General features: G+C 43.2%; 1 protein-coding gene across 4 annotated transcripts in view; it reads left to right on the top strand.

Moving 5' to 3' along the window:
* The window catches only part of fhip1aa (FHF complex subunit HOOK interacting protein 1Aa), a 126,774-nt gene that overhangs the window by 104,260 nt on the left and 7,604 nt on the right, over positions 1 to 14,910 (top strand). For all 4 annotated transcript variants that reach the window (XR_007935090.1, XM_028802698.2, XM_028802699.2 and 1 more), the window contains exons 9-11: positions 4,171 to 4,358; positions 6,904 to 7,896; positions 12,362 to 12,540. Coding sequence is in view for 3 of the 4 variants with exons in the window: in XM_028802698.2 (XP_028658531.1) it covers positions 4,171 to 4,358; positions 6,904 to 7,896; positions 12,362 to 12,540 (1,360 nt within the window). In the remaining variant the exon portion in view is untranslated. The remainder of the gene's footprint in view (positions 1 to 4,170; positions 4,359 to 6,903; positions 7,897 to 12,361; positions 12,541 to 14,910) is intronic.

The following is a 14,910-nucleotide window of genomic DNA, read 5'->3' as shown; positions in this document are numbered from 1 at the left end:
TCATAGAATTTACCATTTCATCTCTTAATATGAGGCACAAACACAAGACTTTCAACAATGTGATAATCACTCGCAGTCATAAACCAAGATGGTCACTTGAGCTAAAGGAGTTCTTCTATTCCTCATTTAGCTTTCACGATCTGGACATCCGGGGGAACTCTTGAGAGGGACCATCATGTAAGTTAGCTTAGTTTGCTACCAAATCCAGATGGATTGCTGCCTAGCAATGGTGCCAGCCATATAACACACACTAATTATTTTGGTGCAATGACCAAGATTTGTCAGATTGGCAGAATTAAGGGCTGACATTGACCAAAACCAACCATCTTACTATAGCATGACCTTAGTGGCCTCCTACTGAAGGAATTTTTAAAATCGCCTCCCTCTGGTTGAGCAAAGGTGCTGTTCTAATCATAGTAGGAGTGTGAAGAGTAAATAATTAAATAATTCAAGTCAAAAGGTCCCTACCAAGCATGAGCAGGAGGATAAAATAACATGCCCACTTTTTGTCAGCAAGACCTAGAAAGCATGAAAGTGACGACTAAAAGACACACCCACTTTTAGTTAAGCATAAGCAGGACGAGAGAAGGACACACCCAATTTTAGTCAATAAGACACAGGAAGCCTAAGTATAAAATTAAAAGGAGTTGGCCATTTTTAGTCAAAGTGTGCCCTGTCAAGCATAAGTATGAAGAGAGAAGGACATGGCAACTTTTAGTCAAGCAAGTTCTGTTAATTAAAGAGCTGAGGAGAGAAGGTCAGGTCCACTTTTAGTCACCACATGTGACTGGACAGATTAAATATATCCTTCAGCTACTTTTCACTAGATGCACGGAGCATGTGGGTACTGCAGTGAATATCTTTGCAAAATAACTAAATATGTATTTTAATTTGAGTGGTGGGAATAAGCTTCCATAAACATCATAAAGACATTTTCGACATATCACTGTACTTACATGCTTATGGACATTCGTGTTTAATTCTGAAATTTTTCAGGATGCTACTGGAGTTCTCAAGAGAGAGTTTAGAAAATGTCTGGTAGACTCCCTGTGCTGCAGAACAGGGTGAACCCAATGTCTGCACTCGTGACCACGAAATCACTTTCTCTGCAGTGCTGTGGTTGCCAGCCTATTTAAACCAAGCAGCACTTCTCTCTTTACATTTTCAAAATCACTTAGTACCTCCTGTTAATTCTGGAAGGTTATGACCTGCTTCACATGTATAAACTTTCATAAAGTGCACATTCAAAGCATGCGCTTTTTCACTGTCTTTACCATTCTTAATACTCTTCACTGTCTCCTAGAAGTGAAGTAGAAGTGCACCATCAAATAACCAAAATAACAAACGTGAACATCATCTATCCAGGCTTACTCCTTAATAATAATGTTCCTTGATAACAAAGAACTAACCTTAAAGCTCAGAAAAATAACAATTAATTTCAACAAAGCACAGCCATTGCTCAGAATCATTGATGGGTTTCTTGTCAAAATGGAACAGAGCTCCCCTGGTGACTCCTAGGTGAACTGCATCACACTGGGCCAGGCCTCCTTCTGAGCAATTGGCTTACTGTTAGTAGATGCAGAGCCCCAGGGTTTCTTCACTTGGCACCAGTACTGGCACCCTACAGGTGTAGTTTATGGCAATGCTATTTGTTAGGTGCGGGATCTTGCTACTCATTGTCATATCCTGATAAGGGTGCCAGTCTCTTTTCTTTTTTTTGCTTTGATGCTGGTCTGCATCATGGCCAGAGATCTTTCATAAAGACATGCTGGTGCCTACCTCCAAGTCCCCTGCATCTTGATAAAATTAAGCAAGTTCAATAACATGCCATTGTCCCATGCTTAGGAATTCTTACCAAAACAGCAGTGGTAATGGAAATTCCTTCAGTCCGCATGCCATTTGTTTTGCAGGCCATTCCTGTGAAGAAGCAGATTTTGTAATGCAGTGTCATATAGGTGTATGAAAGGGCCCTGTGATAGACCAGTGTCTGGATCCACTGACCTGGGTTCAGATTGCTGTCTGTGATAAGTTTGCAAGTTCTCCCCACACCTTTGTGGGTTCTCATACTAGTTCTGCAGGTTTCCTGTCACTTCTCCTAAGCTGGTCAGGTTAGTTTGATTGGCTGATGCAAAAGTGGCCTAGTCCGAGTTTGGATGTGTGCCAGAGTACACCCTGAAGTAGACGGGTACTCCATGACCTTCAACTGGACTAAGCAGGTTTGAGAATGTTGTGTTAGGAGTGACAGTGGGTGCATGTATGAGTATTAACTAAGATGGACTGGCATCTACATTGACTTTGATTAAGTCTGATTGGGTTTGAGATTGTTAAGTTATGAGCAATAGTCTGTATGTGCTAAAGTATGCCGTACTGACATTCAATCCACGGTTGGTTCCTGCTTTGCCTTCAGTGTTGCTTGGATATGCTGTGGACACTCTTGACCCTGAATTGGATTAAGCAGGTCTGAGATTTGTTGTATTATGAGTGAGCATTGGTGTGGGGAGGAGTAGATCCTTCACAGGACTGGCATCCTATGTAGAGTTGATTCCTGCATTGCACCCATTACTATCCTACTAGGCCTTGGCATCCATGAACCTGAATTAGATTAAACGGGTTTGAGAAAGTCACATTATGAGTGACAGTGAGTGTGTGCAGAAGTAGGAATTGAAATGAAACTGGCATTCTGTCCTGCTTCAGTTCCTGCTTTGCCCTCGATGCTGCCTGGATAGACTCTGGTCCCTCTTGAACCCGCATAGAGTTTGAGAATGTTAATGTTGTTTGGTTATTGACTTACAAAAGAGGTCAACATAACTGAGTAGACATCAGTCTGGTGGGACTGTTTTGGGACACGTTAAGGAACAAGGGTACTAAACAGATTATCATAAGTGAAGAGTTCAGAGCAAAACACAAGTTTGTTACAATTCTCCTTTACAGAAACCCAACAGTTGGACAGAAAGTCACCAAAGGAGAGTCTTTAAACGCTTCTTAAACGTGTTGAGGGAGTCAGCGGTTTGAATGGCTTGTTCCACCAGCCAGGAGCTACACAAAAAAGAGTCTGGATTGAGATTTGATGCCATGGAGAAGATATCTGGCATCACCAGATATTGGCCATCAACAGACCTAAGTGGTTCAAGAAGAAGCACAGGACCTCACAAGTGTCTCCATATATGTAGGGGCTGACTAACTGACTTCTCTGTAGGCAAGCATCAAAGATTTGAACCTATTATGTGACACTAGATGGAGCCAATGTAGTGACCTGAGGAAAGGATTGACATGTGCCCACCTCGCTTGGTCAGAAAGCAGTTGTGGCGCTGCATTTTGAATCATCTGCAGTGACTTGGTGACACATACAGGTAATCCTGACATGTGTCACTACTGTAGATATGACAAAACCAAAGCCTAGACCAGGAGTTGTGCTGCTTACTCCACCAGATATGGTCTGATCTTGCTGGGGTTGTAGAGAGTGAATCTGCAAGACTGAGAGACCTTAGCAACATGGTCAGTGAAGGACTGCTGGTCATCAGTCACCACCCTAAGGTTGTGTACAGACACGACTGGTGTTACAGATAATGAGCCAAGTTGAACGGAGATGGGCTGCTGAATAAGCAGACAAGCTGGGTTAACAAGTAGGTCTGTCTTTGCCAGGTTGAGCTGGAGATAGTGCTCCTTCATGCAGGTTGCTTTGTCAGTAAGACGTGCAGAGATTATAGCGGATACCGCGTGGTTATGTGGAAGGAATGGAGTGACTGTGAATGTGTGCAGGGATAGGCCATGCAGGGGACTGGTATTCAACCCAGAGTTGATTCCTGCTTTACTCCTGTTGCACCTGGATAGGTTATGCCGCCTTTGATATTGACTTGGATTAAGAGTTTGAAAATGTTCCACTATGAGTGCCAAAGTAGGCCTGTGCACTGTATTGGCATCCCATCAAGGGTTGCTTCCTGCTTGCTTCAGGAAAGGCTCAACCCCCAATAACCCTAAACTGGTTTAAGTGGGTCATGTTATTGAATGATGAAATAGCCTGGACATCCGTTTTCAGATCATTTCTTTTACCAGCTGCTTTTCTTTTCCCACACCCTCCCCGAGTTCTCATGACCGTGTCAACTTTAGTCTGACGCTGCCTGCCTTTTTAAAAATAACCTGGCACTAACTGGGATCGATTTGCTCTTGCAGGTACCTAATCCCCTGCACTCACATGATGCTGAGCCAGCGGCGGGTTGTGCGGGAGCGGGACTGCTACTCCATGTCAGCTGCCAAATTCCTTGCCCTCACTCCTGTCTACAGCTCTCAAGGACTCAGCCCGGAATTTCAGAAACTGACGCCGGATTACATCCTCTGGTCCAAGAACTCTGGCAATGAGGGTATGTAACTGGACCGTGTTGGGGGCAGTTTAGAGGTTAGTTACACAGGTGCAAGCAGGTCCAGGAAATTCAAAAACTTATAAACTTACTAGAGCAAGTAGGCATTCAGTATAGCAGGTTTGATATATAGCACCTTGTAAATTGACCGTCAGATTTACAAATACACAGAAATTGGCAAAGCAGGTTCAGAAAATGAAAAAAAAAGAATTTATAATACTGTACTATACAATGACAATCCATTTGTACAGTTAAGAGTGGCAAGCAGCTGTTGCCCATTACAGCATCACTGGGTGCAAACGCAGGAAAAAAGTTATGATGCAACATTCGTCCATCGCATGTCTTGCAGTGAGGTTACACAGTGGCATTGTGGTTAGTCCTGGTGACTGATAGATCAAACATTTTGACTTCAGATCCTGACCCGGTGGCTGTCGGTGTGAGGTTTGCATGTTCTGCCTGTGTGTCTGAGCTGGCCCAGCATGGGTGTGTGCACAAGGGTGACCCTGGATAGAGTGGTGTCCTTTCTAGGATTACTGCCTGCTTAGCACTTAATGCTGCTGGGATAGGCTGTGACTGTGAAATTGATTGGGGTTTGAGAATGTTATAATAATGTAACACAGTGTAATATTAAGTATAATTATCATACCGGTATATTCGCATCATAATATCCATATGCAGTGGAACCTCGGTTTGCGAGCATAATTCGTTCCGGAAACGTGCTCGTAGTCCAAAGCACTCGTATATCAAAGTGAATTTCCCCATAAGAAATAATGGAAACTCAGATGATTTGTTCCACAACCCAAAACTATTCATATAAAAATGATTAATACAAAATATAAAGTAAAAATACATAAAACAAATTAACTTGCACTTTTCCTTTGAAAAGAATCATGGCTGGTATGAGTGAGTTTCTAAACTCTTGTGGGATTGCACCCAATGGGACGACACGCGGAAGAGCATCCCAATGCAATCGCAGTCTCCCAGCGCTGTAGCAGTTCTCCGTAAAAGCGAATCCAAAAAGATCGCGGACATGCTATAAGTGCCTGCCGTCGATGGGTGATACAAGGAACAAGGAACATTATAAATGTGCAGGGCCCTGCCTGACTGCTGTGTCTGTGTATAAATAACCGCGCTGTTGTTGTTTCAAGCTGAATAAAGCTGGTGTAGCTAAAATACTGAGACTCAGCTTCGTGTTTTAGGGTGCAAGACGGGGACTTGCACGTTAAAGAACACACGAGCGCGCGCGAGCACACACACACACGAGCGCGCGCGAGCACACATACACATACACACACACACACACACAAGCGCGCGCGCACACAGTCACAATGCTAATGCTGTATTAAACACTATACGCTCGTACGGATGTTGACTATATGAGTGAGGCACGCCGACTCAGACGGAGAATAGGAGACGATTGACCACAATCCCGCAGTGAGAGGGAGAGAAGAACCATCAGCTCAGTTGTGATCATATGATGCTCAGCAGACAAACTACTCATACTGCAAGACCTCGCTCGTTTATCAAGTGAAAATTTATTAAAAATTTTTGCTCGTCTTGCAAAACACTCGTAAACCAAGTTACTCGAAATCCGAGGTTCCACTGTATTGTATGATGCAATTTGATACAAGACTGGCAGTGTGGTATAGTGGTTAAGGCTTTGGACTGCAAACCCTGAGGTTGTGGGTTCAAATCTCACAACTCGCGCTGTGTGAGCATGAACAATTCACTTCACCTGCCTGTACTTGAATTGGCAAGACCAGAATTAGTGTTACCAATTATATCTGATATTGCCTTGGATGAAGGAGGCAGGCAAATAAGGAAATGCAATGTAATACCCTGTGTTTTATTAAGTGGGTTTTTAGAAAGTTGTAACCGTGCCTTTTGTATATCTATCTAAGATAAATTGTCTAAATATTACCATTATTGAAAGGGTAGAAGTAATGAAACACATTGCCATATTTGTTTTGCCATTTCCTTCTACCAAGTTTTATTAAATATGTTCTGAGGTTTTTCAGGTAAGAAGACAGAACTTTCAAGGTCAGGTGGCTGTCCTCATTAATGTTGGTTACCACAGGCAAATGAGAATCTCCAAGCAGCACTGGGTGCAAGGCAGGAACACAGCAGAGCAGAAACGTCACGTACTGATTTATGGCATCCTGTGGCAGTGCCACGTTTAAAGTCAATAACCCTCTTCATTATGTTTGTCAATGGAGATTGCACGGCTGTGTGCTGATTTGAAGGACGTTTGAAGAATGAAACACCTGAACTCAAATCATTTATGGGGGGGTGTCCACATACTTTTGGTGGTATAGTGTATTTGGGCCCACGGTCATGATACATGATTGAATGTGGCTGATCACTTCGGCCTGAGTCCAGTTTGAACTGGATTGACTTGTTCACAGCCTAGTGTCTTAACTGCTTGGCCACACTTCAACGTTGGGTGCCACTTGCTCATGGACACCTCACTTCACACAGTGATACCGATGTCATTGATCTGATTGCTGTTAGTCACTCACCCACGTTACATGCTTTGCTTTCATTTCAGGTTCTGATGAAGCCATCCTGGATCTCAGCGGTCAAGAGTACGCTTGCATTGTAGGGCCGGGGAAGGTCATGGACATTGGTTACCTGCAGTATCTGTATGAAGCCCGGGAGAAGATCTCACTGTGCATTAAGGCCTGCCAGGTCTGGTCAGCTGCATATGATAGCGAGGACCCACCACCTGAATGCATCTGCTCAGGGTCAGGTGATGATAGGCTCAGGCAGTCCACTCCATCACACCAGCCCCAGATGCCTGGGCACCACACTACCTCTGACCGTTTGTTTCCTTCAGAGAGGAGCCAACATCTGGAGCTGGAATGGGACAACAGCTATGACACTGGCATGTCCCCTGACTCTGAGCCAGGCTCCCTGTTTTCGAAGGACGCTCCTCTTGTTGATCCACCAAAGCATATTCAGGAAATGCGGAAGAACGCCATCATGCTCGTTAAAGGCTCCTACATTGAGGAGTCGGATTTTCAGGACGATTTCATGGCATACAAACTGGTTTCACAGAAAGACTCACTGGATACAGTTGACGCTGTTCTGAGCAAAGGTGGCAGTCCCGAGCAACAGACAGTGAACACCTCCACACAAAGGGATCAGCCAGTCAGCAATGGCCTCCTAACCTCCCTTCCCAAAAATGAAGTGGAGCTTAAAAATAAGATGAACAGCAGCCTCAGTCAGCCGGCCGGCACCCCAGAGAACACAAAGGGCCAGAAACCCAACTTCAGGCAAAAGGCCTCAGGTGGTGAGGAGGATGACATCATGGCCCAATACAGTGAACTCCTGAAGGGCTTGGGCATCAGTGCAGAAGGGGCACAGGACGCTAAAGGGGACTCCGCCGAGCTCACCATGCCCATGGAAGAAGACGACGTAGATTTTAATGCCTTCAATGGAGAGCAGCCAGAGCAGGAAAAAATGTCACCTCCATTTGGCACCAAAAACTGGGCAGCGAATAACAGCAGTGTCACCCGCGACAAAGGAGTGCCATTCACCGGTGAGTCGAGGGGGGCAGCAGAGAAATGAATGGTTACATTGCTTCATGTCTCCTCACTGTATATAGTGCCTATCATCTGTCTAACTATCTGTATGTTATAGATAGATACATAGATATGAAAGGCACTATATAATAGACAGATAGATATATAGATTGATAGAACATTATTTGTTCTCAGGGGGAAATTTGGCTTTCTACAGAAGTTCTTTAAAGGCCCAGCACATCACAGCATAGACAATTGCACTAGCTATCACAGAATTATAAGAAATGTGAAGAATGTCACTTCCAACATTAAAGAAACCTAAGGAAGAAGAGCCTACTCTGCTCTTTCTTACATCATACTTCTGTGTTCTGAGACTAGTCCAACCTGTCATTAATGTGGACCCCCAAGTACTTGTAGGGGTCGACCACCTCTACATCGACTCCCTAAATAGTGACCGGACACAGAGGCTCTTTAGTGTGGTGAAAATCAATAAGCAGTTCCTTGGTTTTGCTGTTGTTAGGAGTCAGACAATTCTCTTTGCACCAAGAAACAAAGTTCTCCATCTAACTCCTACACTCTGCCTCATCCCTGTTATCAATACACCCCATAAGTGCAGAGTCACCTGAGAATTTCTGCAAGTGCCACGACCTGCCATTATATTTATAGTGAGAGTTGTACTGAGTGAAAGGAAAAGGAGACAGGACTGTTCCTTGTGGTGCGTTGCTCACACAGTCCTCAAGTCTCACAAACAAGCTTTGTTTGGGTGAGAATAAGCTTTGTGGAGCAGATAGATAATTGCATCCTCTGCTCTAATCTTGGTCTGATAGACAAACTGCAGTGGGTCCAGATGGTCTCCCACAAGAGGAGTCATATAGTCCAGGACTAGTCTCTCAAAGGTCTTCATGATGTGAGATGTAAGTGCCACTGGTCTGTAGTCATTAGGTGAAGAGGCGCCTACCTTCTTTGGAACAGGAACGATGCAGGATGTCTCCCACAGCAGTGGCACTTTCTGAAGGCTTAGGGACAGACTGAACAGGTGACAGGGGCCACCACATAGGTCAGCACAGGCCTTAAGAACTTGCAGGACCAGATGGAGCTAGTCCTCAGGTTGTCCTGTGTGTAGCTTCCTCAACTGGCTCTTTACTTGGTCTCCACTTATGAACAGTCCTCACTAATGGTCGGAAGGGGACTTGTCACTGGCTATTCCAGTTGACGTGGTATCAGTTATTGATGTAGTAGGGATGGCGTGGGGGAGACCGGTCATTGGAAGAAGGTGGCAGTGAGTGGGAAAATCTATTGAAAAATTTGTTCATAAAGCCATTATGATTTAGATAAAGCTATCTATTACATTGTGACTTTCACATCTGTGTCTTTTATAGTGTGTGAAGTGAAGAATGCTTGGGCTTTAAAAATCTTCGAGGTGCCAACCTGGCAACACCCATTTAATGACAAAATAAAAAGTTCAAGCAAAAAAATCAGTCCCATAGGACATACAAGCTATTAACTCAGTAAGGCTTAACGTGCTCTTCAAATATTGAGTCGGCGTTGGATACGAGCTTTCCGTCTCTGAGATGCTTGGCAGGTCAAAAGACCACCTCCATAGGCAGGCACCCTGCTTATATTCCTCCAGGCCCAAGAGGGGCGGGCGTATGACGCTCAAAGGGGGCATGGCTAGGCTTTGTCTCCTGGCAACGGTGAAAACCAGAGGTACAGTTAGTGGCAGCGCCCCCCTCTGTTCAGCAGTGGGATTGTTCAGCTTAGAGAGAGTTTAATAATAATAATAATAATTCATTACATTTATATAGCGCTTTTCTCAGTACTCAAAGCGCTATCCACACAGGAAGGAACCGGGAAGCGAACCCACAATCTTCCACAGTCTCCTTACTGCAAAGCAGCAGCACTACCACTGCGCCTTTCTCCCCATGTCTTCCTCATCCTTAAAATATTATGACTTTCATGTGTATTACATATGGCATTTCTTAACTAGCTAATAATGCCTTCACATCTATTATATTGTGACTTTCATATTAAACTATCTTATAGTTCCATTCATATCTATTTGTCTATTATAGTGTCTGTCACATCTGATATACAGTATATAGTGCCTTCCGATTTTCTATCTTGAAGCTATCTTTTGTGTAGTGCCCTTTATTTATATGGCGCCTTTCACATCTATCTTTTTATTTAGTGCCTTTTCTATCTCTTATCTGGTACCGTTCATATCAATAAATCTGACATATAGTGCCTCTCATATCTATCTGTTATAGAGTACTTTTTATATCCATCAGGGACCTCACGTATAACACCTTGTGTAGAATTCGCACTAAAGCATGACATATGGAAAAAACTGGAAATGTGCATATGCACAAAAAAAGTCAGATGCATAAAACTGCGTGACCAAAGTTCCACGCACTTCCCAGTCAATGTGAATTTTAACACATATGCACAGCCCCGCGCCTACCACTCCTAGAATTTCACATATTTGAAAATGCAAATCAATATAAATAGCCCCTTCTCATCAATGTTTTCTTAATAGACAATGGCAAAAGCATATGTAAAAAAAAAAAGAATTTAAGTGAATGCGAAATGGAGGTCCTGCTCAGTGAAGTGGAGGCAAGGAAAGAAGTACTGTTTGGTGACTTAAGCAGTGGTACAAGCAACAAAAGGAAATTGATGGAGTGGCACAGTGTGGTGGAGGCACTCAAATGTTCAAGTTCAGAAAGTCACACAGTACCCGTAATAAAAAAAGAAGTGGTCAGATATCAAAGTCGATATGAAAAGGAAAGTCACAGCCCACGTATGAGTGTCAATACCACTGGAGGAGGTAACAGAATTCCAGTGGCTCACGCTGGTTGAGCAGTGAGCTGCTGCAGTTATTGGCAAGACACTTGTGTATCTCTCTACAACATTGAGACACATTTTTGCATCACAGATAATTTTCACATTAATAGAGTGGAAATGCTTTTTATTTAAATAAGCATTCATTCTCTTAAAGGTGCCTTTATAGCAATGTTCGTGAAGTCGGTCTCTCTGACTACATTTGGAAAACCAGAAGTTGCTGTGAATTGCACTTTGAAGTGTGTCCATTCAAGCACAGTGTAAGGAAATCTTATATATCTGGATGACAAACGGATAATACCATCCCATGCAGCTGGCATGGAACAACTCAGAGATGACTGACAAATGCCCAATTGGTCAGCCAGTTCACACTGAAAAGCTCCTGTGGCTAAAAACCCGAGGGTGGACAGAACTTGCGAAGAAGCAGGTAGCACACAATTCTTCAAAGTCTGCCTTTGTAAAGCTGGCGCCACTTCAGCACGCCGCTCCAAGAGGAAAGCTCTTGGAAATCGAAATCGACTTAGAAGGCAGTCATCATCATGGGACAAGAAATTAGTATGTTCTCTAAATACACGCTTTCTTCAAATTCTTCCATTTGCAATGTCTTCTAACAACACTAAAGATGCCAGAGTAGTTGGAATAGTTTGGCCATTCCATGCATCATTATATTGTTACAGATTGATTATAATCAAGTGCTTTAAATTTGTAAGTGATATGCAGTTAATTTCGCTATATTTGATGAAGCCTGCGTCAAGGATGTGAGTTAAAAAAAGTAAGGGAGATCATACAGAAACAGTAGCACTGCTTTGACGCTGGGTGCTGCCCATTTACAAAACCCAGCAGAAACTTGTGTACACATGGTCTGAGGCTGCCGTAAAAATGTGCGTAGCTTTACACCAAATTTAGTTTTTACACATCTTGATGAGAGTGTGGAAATGGAAGTATGCAACATTTTTGTGCTTACACACCATTTATACTTGAGGCCGCAGGTCTTTTATGTGCCTTTTCTATCGGTTCTACAATATCTTTCACATATATCAATCCATCTGTTATAAAATGCCTTACATATCTACAGTATCTGTCATGCATAGTACCTTTAATATCCATGTTATATAATATTTTTTTTTTTATTCTATCTACAGTATATCTAATACTTTTGCCATTTCTATTTATTCTATTGGTCCATTTATCTGTTGTATAGTACCTTTGATATCTTGGATTCTTTCTATCATATAAAGTGCCTTTCATGTATATTATATACTAGTATCTGTATATAGTGCCTGTCTAATTGACTTTCTGTTGTGTTTATACAGTGCTCAGTGTTTCTTGGTTTCTCAATGTTCATGTGAAAAGCAGAAAACTGAGCCTCCCTCCCAAGTGCCAGTTATTTGTAGGATAACCTTCTAGAATGCCTTCTAGAATTTTCCGGCCACTTTCCCAGCATGTTGTCCCTCCCTCACCCCCTGTGTAGCTCTCTTTTCCCACTAACAGAACTGGTGTGTGCGTCTTTTTTTTTGCCATACACACACTTCCTCTGGTCTCTGGTTAGCTCAAGTGACCTCTGACTTGAGTTTCTTCGATATATGTTCTTCTCATTCTCCTTGTCCCTCCACTAATTGTTCCTTTTATATTTTCCTCCTTCAGGACCATTCATCAGTGTGCTCCTGTCGCGGCTCGAGAACATGCTTGACAACTCTCTGCATGTCAACCTGCTGCTGACTGGAATCATCGCCCAACTGGCTGCCTACCCACAGCCCCTGCTGCGCTCCTTCCTTCTCAACACCAACATGGTCTTCCAGCCGAGTGTGCGCTCCCTCTATCAGGTAGGAGCCGGCGGTTCTGCAACTCCCCTTGCTTGGAGAAGAAATTTGTTGCGTAGTCTAATTATTTGGTTTTGAGTTTAAATTCTTTTTCACCTTATGTTAAATTTGTTCAAGGGTTTTCTCTTTTGCTTTGTTGTTTTGAACAATGTCTTTTTTTTGTTTAAACACTGTGACCAGTTGGGGGCTTTGCAGCACCCCAAACCTCAGACACCACCACACAAACACAAGTCTTGGGTTCAAATGTAAGATTTATTATTATCAATTACCTTATAAAGGTTTCTTTAATACACACCAAAACTAATCAACACTCTTTCTCTTTCTTCCTCTCTTGCTTCCACTCCTCCACTTTTCTCAGTCGAGCTTTGTCCACTTCCGCCCAACTTCAACTTGCCTGGATGAAGTCGAGCGGCTCTTTCTATCTTGGACCCGGGAGTGCTTCTGGTGCCAGGGCATAGCCCGATGGAAGTACTTCTGGGTCATGACGATGAACACTCATGACACAGTCCAGTTTTGCAGATGTCGATGGTATAGTTGGCAGTACTCGTCAAATAAAGCCGTTTTCCACGCAGCAGGCACAGGACAAGCACTTTAATCCAGAGAAAACTGTGATCTGATGCGTTTAATTGCACAGGGAGATTCACTCGAAAGAGACCACGAATATTCTGTAATAACTCTCGCTAGGACGAAGCAATCTGAACGAAGCAATGTGCTCCTCCATATATGCAGCTTTGAACAAGGTGCAAACCTATTGGTTCGTTTAAGCAATGTCAGAATCAACTGGATGATACTGAGTTAATGGAACGTTACTTCCAGCAAGACGGAGCAACGTGTCACACACATCGGCAAGAAGCATGGCAGAAATCGACTCGTTCTTCAGCAACAGGCTAATTTTAAAGGGGCTGTGGCCACCATTGTTCCTGGATCTAACACCACCAGACTTCTTCCTTTGGGTATGCTCAAAGGAAAAGTCTATTGGAACAAGCCTCGCACTGTGGAAGGAAAATATTCAACATGAATTTCCTGCAATTGCCCCCCCCCCCCACCCCCAAAGAGACAGAACATAGATCGCCGTGTCAAAATGTGTCTGGCAGAAAACGGAAACCACTTCCAGCATTGCATGTAATGCAATCGATTACACATACGTCAAGGTATACAGCGTATTTGTTTGGTTCAGATTGCTTCATCCTAACGGGATTTACAACAGAATATTTGGGGCCTTTTTCAAGTGAATCTCCCTGTAATTCAGCTGTGCAGTCAATCCTGCAGGCTGCTTATGGCTCACCTTTTAAACCTGCCACCCTTATCTTTTTCCTAATAGCCCTTCCAGCAACTGCCAAAGCTGCCCAAAGAAGTGGGGGTTGCTGGGATTTGCAGTCAGTTTAGGTAACTACAGCATCATCTGTGGCTTTCTGCAATAAACTGCAAAATAATTTCCAATTAATTGTTGATGACAAGTCCGTGAATAGGTAGATCTGCAGATCGTAAATCTGCCTGCCAATACTGTCTGATTTCTTGGGATCGACTCGTCTAGTAGAGCCAAAAGTGACAAGCATGAGTGAATTTCACTTTAAAGGGTGGAAACAATTAGACGGCTCACAGAGTGTTACATTTCTAAACCAATCCAATGCCTCATAGTGGCGGCGCTCACAGTAGGAGGCGGTGATTTTGAACTACAGAGATCAGTGGTGTTCTCGTTAACCTGGTCAGACAGACATCAAGCTTCTGATTATGATAAACTGTCTGCAGCCAAAAATCCCCCTATTAAACATGTGTGTCGTGTGTGCGGAGAGCACACTGCAAATGTTAAAAATAAACCGAAACCTTTGCAAGGAGAAACCCCTTTGGTGAAATCAGATTATACATTGGCATTCAAATACCTCAATGGACTAGTGGATACTAGTGGCGCCGTGGGTGCTTTCTGCTGTTTGGCATTACAGCTGTAGTGTTGGAGTCGAAGTAAGGTTGAAAGAATTGACAGCTTTGTTCTTGAAAAATATCACCTGCAAAATATGCATTCGAAGTAAATGGTGTGTCACACTCCGTCAAAAGGACTGCCATTAAGAGAGCTGATAATTATGAGCCACAGGTGATGCACATTTCAGCACTCAAAACACTCGAAATCAAGAAATTTGCCCAATGACACCAGTAGAACAACAGACAAGGCAGCATAGCATCCACCTTCTGACTGCATGTCTAAATAAATAACTGAAGTAAGTTAACACTACTCTCTGACTGGAAATGCAAACATGCCATGACAAAATACAGTCACAGCATTCTAACACGTGGTATATCCACAGACCACAATGCTTATCTATAGTCCATGTATTGTTGTTAGGCCACATAGTGATGCAATAGTCAGAATGACAGTAA

Source organism: Erpetoichthys calabaricus, chromosome 5 (genome assembly GCF_900747795.2).
Source record: "Erpetoichthys calabaricus chromosome 5, fErpCal1.3, whole genome shotgun sequence".
NCBI lineage: Eukaryota > Metazoa > Chordata > Cladistia > Polypteriformes > Polypteridae > Erpetoichthys > Erpetoichthys calabaricus.
This window is presented reverse-complemented; position numbering and strand designations above follow the sequence as displayed.